Source organism: Candoia aspera, chromosome 14, assembly GCF_035149785.1.
Source record: "Candoia aspera isolate rCanAsp1 chromosome 14, rCanAsp1.hap2, whole genome shotgun sequence".
NCBI classification, from domain to species: domain Eukaryota; kingdom Metazoa; phylum Chordata; class Lepidosauria; order Squamata; family Boidae; genus Candoia; species Candoia aspera.
This window is the reverse complement of record NC_086166.1, coordinates 8,417,683-8,435,390: the sequence shown is the minus strand read 5'-3', so window position 1 is coordinate 8,435,390 and position 17,708 is coordinate 8,417,683. Positions and strand designations below refer to the sequence as shown.

Here is a 17,708-nt window from a genome sequence, read left to right as displayed (position 1 = left end):
GTAGATGGGGTCATAAAACGTAAAGCAACACACTAAAGTCAAGCTGTTACATCAAGTTGGCTAACCTTTCACACTCAAAATGTTTTGCACAGCTTTATTATTCTATATACTATCACAGTCCTATCACATGCTCACCCACCAGATTTAAAATAGGCACTAAATGCCTCTGCATAAGGCTTCTGCTAGGCAACCGTACGGCCTGGTGCATATATTTTTATGCTCTTTTCCACGGCATGTTGTATGAATCCGCCCATCCCATGAAACTGTAATTTATATACAGGGATGCCCACTGGGGGGAGGTTATCAAAAAAGTCAAGATGGTGGCCACGACTCTGAGACACGGGTAAAAAAAAGGGGGGGGCTTCGACCACGCAGTCGCAGCCCCCACCTTAACTTTCTTTGACCTCCTGTGAAAGTCCATTTGTATGGATACAGGATGTTACGTGAAGAAAGGAACTGCCTGGAATCCAGATTTGGAGTGAATTTGGGTAATCCAGGTTTGGGGTCAAGCAGGTTGTGCGAACCCAACTATTCTGCCTTTTTATTTGTCCCCTGACCCAAGTCCCCTACATCCCTCTTGACACCCCACTTCCTCTCCCACTGTGGGCACCCTTGGAAGAGAAGGCAACGGCAAGCTTTTTGCACCAATCAGCTTGGGATCCTAAGTTCTGAGAACAAATCAAATCACTTCACTGGGAAACACACGGAACTTAAAGCAGTCTCCCCTCCTTACCAGCTGGGAGGCACGCTTAATCCTTTCCACAATTCCGTCATGGCCAAGGTACTGCAAGGACAGCCACAGTGACAGGGCACGCAATTTCTCCACTACCTGATTGGAGGTCAGGCCTGCTGCTAAAGACTGAAAGAAGCCCAGTAAAGAAGTAAATACCAGAGGTATATTGTATCTCTTGTTTTGTCTGAATTTGCTCTGCTCGTTCCAAAAGCTCAGTATAAATTAGAGTAGAGCAGTGTTTCTCAACCTTGGCAACTTGAAGATGTGTGGACTTCAATGCCCAGAATTCCCCAGCCAGCCCACACATCTTCAAGTTGCCAAGGTTGAGAAACCCTGGAGTAGAGGAACACAAGACAGCAATGCCCACCTGAAGCAAACATTAAGGATTCAAAGTGTCATCTCCTACTACTTAAGTCACTGAAAATCAGATTTAAAAGATGGGTTTTCTAGGCTCTGGTATTAAGGTTGCCCTAAAATTCACATTTGAAAGAGTATCAAAGGGGAAAAAAAAAGGCAAAAATGCATTGATTTTGTAATCTTTCCCCTAAAGCTAAATCAACTGTGCAGGGAGAACTTCAGAAGATCAAACCTCTGCCCCTTGACTGAACAGCTGAAGAATTATTAAGCAAAAGGCAACCTGCCCATCTCCTGTTGGGTTTGACCATCTTCCCCTCCTTTTGGAGCCTCTGCCAAGCAGAGAGCACAGATTTTATGAGGTCCTTGTGGTCTGCTCAATGATATAACCGCAGGGCTGAATTTGGCTTGAGTGGGAACACAGCACATGGTCTTGAGGCAGACAAGTCCTGGGTTCAAGCGTCATCATCTCCAGCCTGAAAAAAACCAGGGAGTAGATGATGGGCTCTCCAAGGATTCACGAGCAGTGGGACTCCCTGAGTCATGTGATAAACCACAATTCATTGTTGATGATAATGAGCAGCAGAGAGCTTCCAGGATGCCCTTCTTCTGCCAATTGTCCTCCACTGCATCAATGCCAGCCACCTACCAAGGAAGGATCCTCCTGTCTGTACAGAGTCACTGCAGGCACGGCTGGAAGACCCAGCCAGGGTCCGAGGGTCAGTGTCATGCTGTCACATTTGGTTGCTGCCTACAGAAAGGGTGTGGGGGGGAGCGGAAATACACTGTTATTTTTTTTCAATGCACCTAAAAATTCAAGACAGGGCATCTCTAAAGAGGCATGGCTGAGTCCAGAGAGGATGCAAAAACTGATCCAAAGTGGCTCACCAGGAAAATTTTTAAAAGGGTCAGGTAGTCCTTGACTTACGACCACAGTTGGGACTGGCACTCTGGCCGCTAAGTGATGCAGTCATTCAGTGAGGCATCACACGACCACACCCAATTTTATGACCTTTTTTGCCTTGGTCGTTGAGCAAATCACAGTGATCGTTAAGCGAATCTAGCTTCCCCCACTGATTTTGCTTGTCAGAATTCAGCTGGGAAGGTCACAAATGGCGATCGTGTGACCCTGGGACACTGCAACTGTTGTAAATACAGGCTGGTTGCCAAGCGCCTGGATTTTGATTACGTGACCTGCAACGGTTGTAAGTGCGAGGACTGGTTGTAAGTCACTTTCTCCAGTGCTGTTGTAACTTCAAATGGCCATTTAACGAATGGTCGTAAGTCGAGGACTACTGCAGTAAGACAGGCCGATGGGTGGAACATTTGTTCAGAAGCAGCAGAGACAGTGGTTTGCCTGCCAACAGGTTTAAAGCATGATCTGCTGGATTAATATTAGCAGCTAATCATGTTTTTTTATAAACCGCAGCTGGAAATTTTTAATCCCTCTTCAGCACATGAGGGAGTATAAGAGCCAAGAACATGCTTGCTTGTTCTCTCATGACTAACCCTCATTCCATATTATATCTGAACACAGTAGTGTCAATGAGACCCACTCTTAAAGGCACAATGAATATCCTTAAATTTATGCTAAGTTCCTTTCTTATATACAGTACTGCAAAAGTTCTTACTGGTTCTTTATAGTAAGATTTCTGAAACAAAGCTTTGTATACTTGGTTGAATAGAGAAAATATTCACTTTTGCCAAAACCAATCTTGAAATTCTCCCAGTTCAAAGTTCAGTACAACTGTAGAATGTTTTATAGTGTTTAAACAAAATTGTCTAACTTTTGATTTATGGATAATATTTAATGTTACTCTTGAAAATGTAGCCCAAGTTGTACAATCTACATCTACTGTGTGTTTCTAGATGGGGAAAGTCCAATCTAAGAATTTAAAAATACTGTAGTCAATAATCAAAGAGATTTGGGTGTGGAAGGGCCCAAGGCTCAGGAATCAACTCTTTCCAGGTTGTTTTTCATCTGAAAGTAGACGATAGTTAAAGTAAATTAAATAATTCACAAACAGCACCTTTCTGCTTTTGTGAAGCACACAAAGTATTGCTTTTGTTTAAAAAGAAACACCGGCAAATACTTAAGAGCAAACGCACAACGTACCAGTATGGGAGATGAGACGTAGCCCAAGGCCAGTGTGGCTAGATTCACCCTAAAAAAAAACCAAACCCTTTCACCAGGTTGAATATAACACCCTTCCCCTAAATCACATTTAATTTATGTTAATTAACGTATTATAAGAGAGAGAGCTAGAAAGCTAGACAGACAACTTTTTATAGATTGGATTATTCAGAGTGAAGGAGGTCCATTTTCACTTTTGCAATTCAAACTGATACTCCAAACGTGAACGAGAAGCTCAGTTTTCATCTAATTAACACTCTGGGTTTAGATTTTAACAATGAACTTCATACAGCACTAGTAACTTCACAAAACTGGTGGCCAAAGCAGGGGGTGAAGAGTCTATTTCAGTGTTTCTCAACCGTGGCAACTTGAAGATGTGTGGACTTCAAGCCACTAAGGCTGAGAAACACTGGTCTAGCCCTGTAATTTAGAAGCAGAGAACCATGTTCAGGCAGTTGGGTGCTGTTGCTTTCCCACAGCACTGCAGAATGCCACACAGTTCCTGCCTTCCTAAGCTCTTCAATGGAAGATCCCAGTGTGAAGATGATTTTAATCCAGCAACTTCCCAAAAACATTAAACAATGGGAGAACACCTTGTTGATCAGATCAAAAGTTTGTCTAGCCTCGCATTCTGCTGCCTGCAAGGGTCAGAAAGATACTCCTAGACATCGTTCAGAGTGGAAGGCAACAGCCAGCATACTGGATTGTGTCTGAACGTGAAGCAAATGTTCAGCCTCATAGCCAACAGCTGCTAAAGGACGGGTCCTATTCAATAATCCAATCTGCAGGCAGTCAAGATGGCACAGCTAGAACCAACTACAAAGTCCCACATGTGAAGCAAGCATGGTCTGGCTCTTTGTCAGGTTTGAACATCACATAGAAAAAGAGGCTATGATGTGCCATCAGAGTCATGTGGCTGGCAGAAACCTACCAAGGGAATCCAGGACTTGCCTGCCCACGTGCTAGGAGCCAAAAACCATAATCCGAAATGGCCTGTAAGCTCGATCAATCAATAACACATGCTGTCATGTCAACGAGGAAGAGCCAGGTGAGGAAACCACCCATGCTGGCTTCTTTGAAACTGGGGACGAGGCAAGATAATCAACTGGATCAATGAGGGATGAAGGAAGGTGGGTTTAACTCATCAGGAAGGGCTGCAGCCCGACGGGAGAACAGGCGTCTGGCATAGCAGCGCTGGGGTCCCTCTCCAGAACTCACCATTCTAAGTAGGCCACTTTTAAATATATCTGCGTCCACCATATGAAGTAAAACAAGGATCCTGTTGGCTGCAACCTGTCACCATTGTGAACTGTCACTATTAGGAGTGCCTTTCTCCGTTCCTTTTTCCTGTCCAGAACCATACGTTATTTTGACAGCTGCCCCGATAACCTTCTCCGTCTGCCTGAACCAGTGCTCTCTGCATACTAGGGGCGCTTCTCCCCTTTGCCTGATTTAACAGTCCATGTAAAACGGTTCAAACAGTTACACTGTACCCTTCAACGTGGAGCCACATGCCGTGCTGCTCACAGAGTTCCCTCAGTCGCCCAAGTTTGTCTGTATGCCCTGCCCCTGGAGTGCCTGCATGGAGAGGAAACAACAGTGGGAGGCTAAGGACACAGGCTGGTAAGGATCACAGAGCCACCGAAGACAGAGATAAGCAACCAGATGCCCTTCGGATGTTTTGGACCACAGGCCACGCCACTCACAGTCAACCCCCGCCCCCCATGGGAGTTATAAACCAGAGTCTCTAGAAAACTCCTACTTGCTTCTCTCTGGCTTTCTGTTCGCTCTCTCTCTTGAACTTCAGCAGGAGCAAGAACAGATTATGGTTTTATACTTGGGAGAAGGGGCTGTATGGTGTCCACCCTGTTCTGTTCAGAGGAGCCTTCTTCATTTCAGTATCTCCTGCGTACTGAACCTCAATTGTCCCATGCACCAGCAATGGTGATACATCTACCTATATTAACACCACATATAAGTTAGGTCTTGGTTTTGATTGGTCTATTTGCGTGGATCACTTCGACCACTTTTGACAAACTCAATATTCAGGCAACTCACGGCCCATCCCATTCTAAACCTTCCAATGGGACAGTGAAGTAGAGAATGGGGTGATCGACCATCAGTACCAACTTCCTTCTGCTGGTTCACCACCACCCCCAACCTCATCAAATTCTGTGATGGGTGGAAGTGGATTGCTTTCCCATCTGGGCCATTCTGAAGTGGCTTCTTGCTGAACGCCTAATTGTATTCCGCTGTTGACTTCCCTCCACGCCTCGCTTTGCTTCCCTCTTGACTTAATAACATTTATTAAGAGGCATTTGTGGGAGGGGAGGAAACCAGCAGCACAGAAAGGAAAACAGCTTGTTGACATTTGCTGAAGACACCCACCAGCATTGGCCACTAGTAATATAGGCAGCTTTCCAGATTCAATGTCCTCCTTGATCAGTCTGTCCAACAGAGCAACATCCTATCACCAAGTGAAATAAAAGAGGGAATAATATGAAGAAAGCATACAAATAGGCAACACTAGTGTTTCTGTTTTTTTTAAAAAAAACACCTTACCATTTGATGCTGGGAGCCAAACATCGTGTTACACGGCACCCGACACATGCAGGAAAGAGGTAAGCCGAGCTGCAGAAAGAGAGACAAAACATGCAACTCCACAATTTGTTCTTTTCAGGTGTTCAAGGTGTGTGTGAGCATAAGTGTGACTTTGGTGGGGTGTATTCAGTTCAATTCAGCTTCTCATCGGGAACCCACCATTCAACTTTTTAATAAAAATGTGAGAAGGCAAACTCAGCAGCGCGAAAAGCCACCGGTGGTACTGCAGCTCCTTCTATGCCATTCCCCTCCGGCCCATATATGACGAGATATTATTAAAATCTGACTTAGCTCCAGGAGAGTCATGCAGGAAATATGCGTGGAGCTGCAATCATAATAAATGTGACACAGATGTTTCTATGCAACTTGGATTAGGCCTTCCAGTTTCCCATGGGCCAGAAGTACAGACCTTTTTCTGGGCTGAAAGCCCCCCAGCTTTTGAGTGGGTTACCAGGAGTCTTCATCACAAGAATAGAGGATGAAGCCAGAACAAAACAAAAATTATGATTTATTAACCACTTTTGGAGGTCTCTGGTGGCTATATTCAGGATGTTTAGGCTATTGCAAAGTGGTGCATTTCTAGTTTAGTTTAAGCCAGCCTTTCTCAACCTTTTGAGCCTGGAGGAACCCTTGAAATACTTTTCAGGCCTTGAGGAACCCCTGCACATTCAGGCTCAAATATAGGCCAGAAGTTACAGAAGTATTACATTCATTTCATGGGTAGGCCTGAATAGATGCATGAACAGTGTTCTTAAACTAAAGAATGAAATTTACCTCTTTCATGTGAAGTCGCTCAAATTTGAAATAATTTTTAAAATAAATCATGATCTCCCAGGGAACCCCTAGTGACCTCTCGAGGAACCCTAGGGCTCCACAGAACCGTGGTTGAGAAATCCTGGTTTAAACTTTCTGCAATGAGCGATGCATACGAAAGAGATCATCTCAATTTCAGCAAGTGCATTTGATTTCCCAAATGGCCATTTCTGACTCTGCGGTTATAGCCAACCATGATTCTGAATCAACACACTTCACTCGTAAGAGGATTGCAAACATAACTGATTAATAGAGGTTCACGAAATAATGCAATGGCAGCAAAGGAAGAGATAAAGCTGATTCCTATGCCAAAAACATCCCACAAATTTCAACTCACCTGGCTGCAAAGGAATTGGCCCAAGCCGGTTCTTGCCGCAGCGCTGATGTACACCATTGGCTGCTTGTTATATAATGCGTTAAAACCTTCAGTGGCGTAATCTTCATAGAGGGAGTGAATCACAAGCTTGCAGACTTTCAAAAGCCCTCCGCGATCATCCTCATGGTAATATGCCGACCCATTTTCAAACCTGTTAAGAGAACTTATGAATTAAACATGAGCGCCCTGGAAAAGGTGCCAAGTTCACTTGCTTCACATTAAAAACTAAGTAATTATTAACAACACTCTTCTGAATGTTCGTGGGGGGAAATGCTATATTACTCTTGTAATTAACATGGCTAAAAGATACAGAAAAAGGGTCTATAAATGTACAGCATGAGATGCAGCTAAAGCTGATCTCCAGCTGACCGTACTATTTATTAACTGAAACACCACTGATAATCAAAGCAGCCTTTCATTTGCATAATTAGCTTCTAGACACTTGGAATAAATGTGACTGCCTTTCCTGCATACAAATCAGAGTCAGCTGAACAAGAAAAAGGCAAAATAGTACTGACTTGTCTGGAAAAAGAAAAAAAAAGCTCCTCCAAGGAATAAACTTTGTGTGGACTTCAACTCCCAGACTTCCCCAGCCAGCATATGAATCTAACTTCTGAAGCTGCATGTAGAGAATAAGGAAGATAGACTTGAGAGAAGTATGCAGAAACCATCAGTGTTTCTCAACCTTAGTTACTTTAAGATGTGTGGACTTCAACTCCCAGAATTCCCCAGCCAGCGTGCTTTAAGTTGTGTGGACTTCAACTCCCATGGCTGGCTGGGGAATTCTGGGAGTTGAAGTCCATACCTCTTAAAGTTGCCAAGGTTGGGAAACCCTGTTCTATAGCATCTTGTCTCCAAGAAAAAGAGAACCCAGCTGATGAAAGCTGAGTCAAGCTCAGGAGCAGGCGTGACATTCATCTTCAGTCTGACAATGCATAGCAAGTTTTTTCTTAAAAACAGCAGGTAAGTATAATCAGTACAGGAATCCATATTTTTTTCTTTGTTGTTAATTCGATTGATGCAAAAAAATCTTTTTTTTTTTAAATGAAAGGTTTCACTCAGGGTTTCTCCACCAGAGTCCCGTGGCACCCTCGGGTTCCATGAGAGGTCACGAGGGGTTCCCTGGGAGATCATGATTTATTAAAAAAATTATTTCAGGTTCTGGCAACTTCACATGAAAGAGGGAAGCTTCATTCTTTATTTTTAGTTGAAGAACACCGTGAATGCATATAGACAGGCCTACATGTGAAAGGAATATAATAATTTGTAACCTGTGGCCTGTATTTGAGCCTGAATGTGCAGGGGGTCCCCAAGGCCTGAAAAATATTTCAAGGGTTCCTCCAGGGTCAAAAAGTTGAGAAAGGCTGGTTTAAGTATTCCCTCCTACCTACCAGTGCCTTATCTCTGAGCATTATGAAAAGGAGAATCTCTCTCTCATTTAAAACTTTTTGGGAAACAAAATTGACCATAAATGCACATCTGGTTTTTAACCATTCCCCACCCACCAATCGTTAATAAAGACAAGGGCAGAGGTATCCTTGATAACATACAATCTCCATTCAGCTGAGACCATATTGATCCTCCAAAAGGAAATAGCGAAAAGTCAGGAAAGTTTCTAAGAAACCAGCATTAGGAACAATAACAATCAACATGTAAGCAAAGGTTTGTTCACTGTTAGAAATTGCAACACCCATTTCATTAGAAAACCAGCATGATTTCCAAATTCTTTTTTTTTAAACTGGCCATGAAACCAGTTTTTTTTTTAAATGCCATAGAAAAATGTTAATGTATAGCTTGGACACCCTGCATCTTCAACCATTCGAAAAATAATTTGAAATGGCTTTATTGAGTGCAAAGTATTAACTCAAAAGTATTAGTAACACACGGGTACCTGAAGAGCCTGCAGAGCCACAGAGTCGTATCAGAAAGGATTTTGGTAGTAAGTTTTCTTAGCCTGTCCCTGTCCAGGACCGAAATATAAGCTGCCAGGCTGTGTCCTAAGAGAGCCATGTGACCCTGTTCCCCCACATTCTGAAGCCTGCAAATCAGGGGGAAAAAAAAGAGACTACGACACAAATCACAGTTTCATTTATATCGTTAGAAAAGCCTTTCCTAATATATCTAAAAATGATCAGGGGGTGATTTTATTGGATGTCTTATACTTAAGCTGTATTTATTCTCTATCTGAAAGAGGGGTTAGGCAGCTGCTCAAGCTGGGGATGGCTTCAAACCAAGTTAAAGTCCAATCCATTGTATGAGGTAAATTGGATTTTAACTTGGTTTGAAACCATCACCAGCTTGATGGTGTTCCTTCCCTGATGGCTTCCAAAGGTCTTTTCTTCTCAAACATTCGTCTGGTTGTGGACTTCAGTTCCTCTGGCACCTGAAGCTTCGGCTTTAGGAACTTTTGCCAGCTAGTTTTTAATCTTCTTTAAAGCTGTTATTACTTTCATCTTCTGTACTATTTTAACACCTTGATATGAGCAGCCCTGAGCATTTCTCTGTGTATGCAGGGTATTAAGAGGCCCAGAATTTACAGGTAACACTTTCCAGGTAATCAACATAGCCTACCCCTAATTTATTTATTTTTCTTGAGAAGCAGGAAATCAAACCAGCAGATTGGTAAAGTATGTGCTTCTTGTCAACCATTTAATCTCCTGAAAGATGTTGGATTTTTTCCCCCAAAGGGACGAGAATATTTTTGAAACCTTATTTCCCTGGATTTTGCTTCAAGCCTGCTTCTTTTTAGGAATGTTAAAAAAAAAAGACAACCACAACAACCCATTAAATATATTATGTGTTAGAGAAAATCCTAAGGACGATGACCTTGAATCCTAAAAAGCATGAGCGAAAATAGCCCCCCAGCCTTTTCCCAACCTTGGCAGATCTCTACTTAACGAAGAGTTACCGATAGGACTGTAGTGATTCTTCTTCCTCATCTCCATGCATCAGGGTCTGAACTAATTGCAGAATGCTCACCATGTCCTGTCCACTAGAGGGAGGGAGGAAAACACAAATCCATCTTGATCACAAGGCATGAGATGACTTTACACTAAATATCTATGACACACTTAATATCTATGGTGCTTGTGAGACATACAGTAAAGGTAGTCCTTGCTTAACAACCATTCGTTTAGTGATGGTTCGACTTACAGTGGAGCTAAAAAAAACTACTTATGACTGGAACTCACATGACCATTGCAGCATCACCACAGTCACATGATCGTGACTTGGGCACTTGGCAACCAGTTCACATTTACGACCGTCACAGCATCATACTGTGGTCACATGATTGCCATTTTCAACCTCTCTGGCTGGCTTCTGGCCAGCAAAATCAATGGGGAACTATGTGATTCACTTAACGACCACACGGTTCACTTAATGCCTGAGGTGTTTCACTTAATGACCGCTGCAAAAAAGTCATAAAATTGGGTCGGATTTGCTTAATGACTGCTTTGCTGAGCAACCAAAATTCCAGTCCCAATTGTGATTGTTGAGTGAGGACTACCAGTAGGGACGTATATAGCATAAAGACCTGCTATATTTGCTCAGACAAAATGGGCAGGTAGCTGAAAAGTAGAAACAAGGGCCAATATTTCAAAGCACATACTCTAGAGATGATTCTTTCTGCTACGATTATGGAGACAGAAAACCATTCTCCTTGTTTCAGCTGCTCACTATCTACCTCACCAGCTACACAAAGATATCCTGCTTAAGTGCCATCTTGGCAAATTGCACACCGGATATATTTCTAAAGAGAAATTCAGGTAACAGTTCATTCGAGAGGAACGTGGGAAGTGATGTTGACTGCCAAGTGAGTATGCGTCAGCAGCGTGACATGGCTGCTGAACAGACAAATGCAGTTTTAGGCTGAGTCAACAGAAGCGTATTTCCAATCACAGGAAGTAATAGTTCCACTGTTTTCTACTCTGGCCAGACCCCATTTCAAATCCTGTATCCAATCCTCACCTAAGAAAAATTTGGAGAAAAGTAGAAGAGATACCAAGTAAGGGAATTGGGGATAGGAAACGAAGTGTGACCAAGATTCTTCAAGCTCTAATAGAAGAGAATCTCTGTAGCTCAGGGTTGAACTGTGGAGTCCTTGGTGCTCTCTGAGCTTGGTGGTTTTCTTGCAGACGTTTCCTTGCCCGAGTAGGCAACATCTTCAGTGCTAGAAGGGAGTGGGGTCTGCTCTCTGTTTATATACAGTAGCTGCCCTGACAGTCTTGTGGGGGTATTGTTCTCTCCTTGGCAGGAACTACCAAGGAGAGAACAACACCCCTACCGACACCGTCAGGGCAGCTACTGTATATAAACAGAGAGCAGACCCCACTCCCTTCTAGCACTGAAGATGTTGCCTACTTGGGCAAGGAAACGTCTGCAAGAAAACCACCCAGCTCAGAGAGCATCAAGGACTCCACTGAAGCAGCTTTGCTTAGCTCTGAGAAAAGATAACTTGGAGGAGGGGGTACAGTGGTCTTCTTCAAGCCCCTAAAGGGGTTTTGCACCAAAATTTAAGACTGGTTCTCTTCTTGTCCCAGAAGGGAATAAACATCTTCAGTTACAGGAAAGCACATTCTGGTCAAAACCCTTCCTAACCGTAAGAGCCGTTCACCAGTGGAACCGATTACCTAGAGAAATGCTGAGCCATCTGTTAAATATGCTTTGATTTAGACGGTTGCATTGAGCATGAAGTCGGACCCACTTGTCCCAATGGCCTCTTCAGCTCTATGTTGGCGCTGTTATGCAAATCAACGGTCCATCTATCCCAACACTGGCAACATTCGCCCGTCACATTTATGACTAATGATTGTGACTGTCAGTCACCAACTTCACATGATTTGGCAACTGAATTAAGACTCTTCTGCTCTCCCCAGCTCCGATTTCCAAAAATCAAAATACCCAAGTCATTAGTGGAAGAAAACATATAAACACAGAGAGAGGAAAAATCCTAACTCGTGATCATGTCACTTACCTGCCTTGAAGTGGCCCAGGAATATCCTTTCTTGTGTAGTTCTTTTCATTTTCTTCCTCCGCTTTCCTAATTTTAACATAAGAGAGCAGGAGTTGGTGATAGACTGGGCAACACAGATTTTCTGCTACAACTGGATTTGGTGAAAAAGAGCCACGTTTGAATAGCTACGTGGCTGCCAGAGTGCTGAATCCAATCCCTTTTAATGAAATGACAGGTTAAAAAAATCACCATATCAAACAACACTGTCAGCCAGTGTTATTTATTTATTTATTTATCTATCTATCGCATGGTACACTGCCATAATCAAGAGATGACTCATCTGGGTCGTATCAAAGCAAAAGCAGATCCCGTTGATTCATAACAGGAAATGTCATCTGACCTCTGAACAATTTTTGTGCTTTCTTTTAAAAACAGGTTTGCACAGATGGTTTTCACGGGAACACATAAAACCAGAATCTTCCCTTTTTTTTTTTTCCTCCCAACCATAGAACGTGCAAGAAAATCCATAGGTGAATAAGGGAATGTCTATAATGTGCCATCTGCTGTTGAAAGGTTATGTCCACGTGACTTGCTCAGCTGTGGTGAAGTAACCTAGGCTTACTTCATTAACCTAATTTGCTGCGGCAGAGGACACATTAAAACATCCATCACCTACAGAGGCTGGATTCACACCCCATGCTAGATGAAATTCTAGGGGGCTAGTTTGTGGTTCACTGCGTTGTGTGAACATACCTAAAGTTTACTTTCAAAAAAAGGAAAGATTGGTGCAATTATCAAGGGACATCCTTAGTATTACATTTAGCTTTAGCCTAGAATAAGAACCACAGAGACTTTAGCTAGTCCCATCTGCGTGCCCCAGGCCTAAATTTCATACAGACAGTCTTCGCTTAATGACCACAATTGGGACCGGAACTTCCATTGCTAAGCAACGTGGTCATTAAGTGAGTCATGCCTGACTGTACGACCTTTTTTGCTGTGGTCATTAAGTGAATCACCATGGTCATTAAGTGAATCATGCAGTTGTTAAGCGAATCTGGCTTCCTCCATTGATTTTGCTTGCCGGAAGCCAGCTGGGAAGGTCACAAATGGCTATCACGTGACCCCAGGATGCGGCAATTGTTGTAAGTGCGAGCCAGTTGCCAAGTGCCTGAATTTTGATCATGTGACTGCGGGGATGCTGCGATGGTTGTAAGTGCAAGTACTGGTCAAAGGTCACTTTTTTTCAGTGCCATCATAACTTCAAACGGTTGTTAAACGAATGGTCGCTAAGCGAGGACTACCTATTTTGGCAAACCCCAACCGCATTTGACAGGGTGAGGAGGAGGAGTGGGTTAATCCAGTTTTCTTCCCCACAGTCACTTTCCCCAAGGAGAAAAGTAGGATTCCTCCTGTCACTTGCTCTGGCCTCTCACATGTCAACTGCCAGAATGAAGAACTGCAGGGCTCCAGATGTGTCTCCTGCCTTTTTACCTCCACCTTTAACAGCAGATATTTACAAGTGGCAGAGACAGCCCTGCTATCCCTCGACAAACTGTAGTTGTGTTGTCCTTTGGCTTCTAGCCTTTGGTTAAACGAGCACTGCAAGTCAGAAAGGGAAAACAAGGTGTAGCTTGGGTATGTCAGCCAAGTATATATTTTCTAAAAACAGGATCTACAAGCACAACCATTGTTAACAGCAATGCTCTTGAGTTCCGCCAAGTCCTCTTCAAGCCTATTAACGTTAAATACCTTTGATTATCCTCCAGCAGCTTCATGGCCTCATTAAGATTCTTCCCCATTTCCGCTAAGGTAGGATCAACCATCTGTATTTTAAAAAGAAGAAGAAGAAAAAACAAACTTGATCATGTCATGAAGTTCCAATCCTTCTTACATATCCAAACCACACAAATCATAGAAAGCAGCTCACATCTCTTGAGCCATCTCTGGACTGGTGCCCGCATGTGCTGGATGTCAGTTCAACCCTCTGTAGGTATATTGCTACCAGTGAAGGGAACCGTAGTCTCATATAACCAGAGGAAGCTGAAGCGAAGAAATGTTTGAGGACCATCTCAGTCGAAGAGGATCTCTGGAGCTCAGGGTTGAACTGTGGCGTCCTTGGTGCTCTCTGAGCCTGGTGGCTTTCTTGCAGACGTTTCATTGCCCGGATAAGCAACATTTTCAGTGCCTCACACTGAAGATGTTGCCAGGTTTGCAAGAAAACCACCAGGCTCAGAGAGCACCAAGGACACCACAAACATCTCAACTGTTCTTTTAAGGTCCCTGCTATCATTTGAGGGAAAAAGCATATAAACCCAAGAGCCAACGTGGTACGTTCTTGTAATGGGAAACTCTGATCAGAGTCATGTTGCCCGTTTCCCAGAATGACTCATTGCTTAGGTTGTCTGGAGCTTATCTTTCTGTTTTCATGCTGGCATTTCAGAGTTTCCCTAAAGTTCAGTCAGAAAAGCTAAAGCTGAGATCTTTTTCATTGAAGGAAGGCTTTTAAGGGTGTGGGTAGCTTCACATGAGAGCCAGTTTGGTGTAGTGGTGAACGAACCAGGCTAGAAACTGGGAGACCGGGAGTTCTAGTCCTGCCTTAGGCGCAAAGCCACCTGGGTGACCTTAGGCCAGTCACTCTCTCTCAGCCCCAGGAAGGAGGCAATGGCAAACCACTTCTGAAGAACCTGCCAAGAAAACTGCAAGGACTTGTCCAGGCAGTCTCCAAGAACCAGACACAACTGAACAGATTAAAAAAAAGCTTCCGATGCTTGATTCTCTTCTTTATGAGAAAAGTGCCTTACAACTGGATTAATTGCTCATTTTGTATCTTGGGTCTCAGGTCTACTTAAACATGAAACCGGCTGTCTGGGATCTTTTACCCTGGAGTTGCAAAACATGCAGACTGGGAGCTACTTATGATCCACCAACATTCCTTTGGCAGCTCGAAACCCCTCTTACTGGACCCAAAATATTACCCCTACTTTTTTTATTATTTCTGGAGAAATCTGGTGAGGTTCAGGGGAAACCTGGATATTTTAAATCTCCATTTCACCCCTGCAAAATAAATCTTGATCTCTCCCACTTTTGGAGTCTGTTTTCAATGTGCCGTTCAAGTCTTGGTGTGTTCCTCTTTCACAGGAAAAGCATGGGCTTTTTATTGTAAGGATTAAGCATTTGCCTGCTGGAATAACGCATTATTTAAAAAGCTGGTAGGTGTGAACTTATTATATGCTCTAAGTTACGTGAAGAGCCACACTTAGGTGTTTATAATTGCTGCCTGGTCTGAGGATTAAAGTAAGACAAGACATGCAAGAAAACAGTGGTTAGTGCTTTACAGCATCACATCACACACACCCATATGTATATGTATATGTATATGTATATGTATATGTATATGTATGTTGTTGTTTATTCGTTTAGTCGCTTCTGTCTCTTTGTGACTTCATGGACCAGCCCACGCCAGAGCTTCCTGTCGGTCGTCGACACCCCCAGGGATGAGTCCATCACCTCTAGAATATCATCCATCCACCTGGCCCTTGGTCGGCCCCTCTTCCTTTTGCCCTCCACTCTCCCTTGCATCAGCATCTTCTCCAGGGTGTCCTGTCTTCTCATTGTGTGGCCAAAGTATTTCAGTTTTGCCTTTATCATCATTCCCCCAAGTGAGCAGTCTGGCTTTATTTCCTGGAGGATGGACTGGTTGGATCTTCTTGCAGTCCAAGGCACTCTCAGGATTTTCCTCCAACACCACAGTTCAAAAGCATCGATCTTCCTTCGCTCAGCCTTCCTTATGGTCCAGCTCTCGCAGCCATATGTTACTACGGGGAACACCATTGCTTTAACGATGCGGACCTTTGTTGTCAGTGTGATGTCTCTGCTCTTAACTATTTTATCGAGATTTGTCATTGCTCTTCTCCCAAGGATGTATATGTATATGTATACCTATACCTATACCCATACCTATCTATACCTATACCTGCACGCAGCATCACAGAAGAGCTTAAATAAATCCCCAGCAACAAAACAAGTGCCTAATTATTATGTCCATCTGAAGTAAGTAGGCGGTAAATGTTATTCAAAGTACGTGGAGGTGAACTTGTAACAGCAGCCTCTTCAGAAATACAAAATGCACAGCTGAGCCAATGATCATAACATAACTTGGATGAGCAACCAGTTGGGAGACAAGACACCAACTTCAACAAATGATACAAGCTCCCACATCTTTTCCCTCCTAAGGGTGACTTGTATTCCTTCATACTTTGGAGCTGAAGGTCCGATCCACCTTTAAAACAAGAAAGCAAAGGGAGAACAGGCTGGTGGCATCTCACAGCTGCATCAACAGTGCTGGGCTGCAGATGTTACTAGGAACTCTGTATTCCCAACGGTCTGCAGGCATTTGTTTTCAAGGTTCATCAAGCACAGGGAGAGAGTCCTGACGGGGTTCGGTTGAAGACTCCCGGCTTTATTTATTTATTTGTTTGTTTCTCGTATTTCTACACTGCCCGTCTTGCAAGCGACTCTGGGCAGTTTACAATTCAGTTAAAATAACAAGAGATTAAAAACATAAACACAAATATATCACCAGAAATATAAATGTGAAATATAAAATATAGAAAAATATTTAACATTTATGTAAAATATAGCTTCCTTAAAGCTTAAAAGTGTCCTTCCTATCTATCCCATGATCAAATGTTGTGACCTGGGAAGAGGTTGGTTGAGAAATGCAATTCCAAGATGAAGCCAAGAAAAATCCCATATTTTTGATAATTATTAACTCCTGTACTTGTACAGCAAGCGGAGCCAACACTGCATAAACCCTCTAGTCTTCCACTGAAATCTCGGGTGGGTGATTTGTAGGACCAGGTGGCCTCTGTCTGTCCCCACCGCCCCCAATGTGGTTGAAATTCAGTGTCAAACTGCTGATTTGGGATACCTGCTGCTCTTCAAAAAGTATAGCTTTTGGCCTCTGATGGGAGGAGATGGGCAGGGATAAATTATATATATATATATATAAAGTTTTACTTTATTTTTCAACTTTTGCATACCAGAGGGGGAGGTATGCAAAAAAGAACACTAAAAACTACCTTCAATGAAAAAAAAAACCAACTGAATAAACTGAATAAAGTAGTCTGTCATAAAACAAGATAATAAAAACAGCGGTCTGTTCCCAGATCACTGTCACCCTGCAAATGCCTGGATGAACAGGCATGCCTTCAATTATTTTTGCACAAATTACTCATTGACACATCTGATGGCAAGGCAAGCCTAGATTTGTGGCTGGACAAAATGCAAAAGGATTCCTAATGAGATGGTACAGTTTGGAGATTTGCAAGCATTCTGAATAGTTAAAGCTTATGCCAGTCAGGATGAATTGGGTTAGGACAACCATAGGGTCTTCATCCATTTTCAGATGAACCTCTGCAACATAACAGAAAAAAATATGATATATGCTGCCCTGATTTTTTGGAGGGTGGTGTAGGAAAGATGAAATAAAAATGCAAGCAAACAAAATATAAAGATCTTCCAAATGCAGTGTCTTCTTCATCCTCCCCAAGAAAATAACCTCTTTTCTGGTATTCCATAGATCAGTGTTTCTTAACCTTGGCAACTTTTAGACGTGTGGACTTCAACTCCCAGAATTCCCCAGCCAGGCTGGGGAATTCTGGGAGTTGAAGTCCACACGTCTAAAAGTTGCAGAGGTTGAGAAGCATTGCCATAGATGCTTCCGACAGCTTAATAGTGTTTT

At 43.0% G+C, this 17,708-nt stretch overlaps 1 protein-coding gene across 1 annotated transcript in view; it reads right to left on the bottom strand.

The window, feature by feature from the left end:
* Window positions 1-17,708, bottom strand: part of PDXDC1 (pyridoxal dependent decarboxylase domain containing 1) — a 37,896-nt gene that overhangs the window by 12,129 nt on the left and 8,059 nt on the right. Inside the window, exons 2-12 of the mRNA XM_063315146.1 lie at window positions 13,715-13,788; window positions 11,987-12,052; window positions 9,920-10,003; window positions 8,903-9,049; window positions 6,973-7,162; window positions 5,784-5,852; window positions 5,610-5,688; window positions 4,715-4,799; window positions 3,204-3,252; window positions 1,737-1,838; window positions 734-859 (exon numbers count right to left, since the gene is read on the bottom strand). Of these exons, the coding sequence (XP_063171216.1) occupies window positions 734-859; window positions 1,737-1,838; window positions 3,204-3,252; window positions 4,715-4,799; window positions 5,610-5,688; window positions 5,784-5,852; window positions 6,973-7,162; window positions 8,903-9,049; window positions 9,920-10,003; window positions 11,987-12,052; window positions 13,715-13,788 (1,071 nt within the window). The remainder of the gene's footprint in view (window positions 1-733; window positions 860-1,736; window positions 1,839-3,203; window positions 3,253-4,714; window positions 4,800-5,609; window positions 5,689-5,783; window positions 5,853-6,972; window positions 7,163-8,902; window positions 9,050-9,919; window positions 10,004-11,986; window positions 12,053-13,714; window positions 13,789-17,708) is intronic.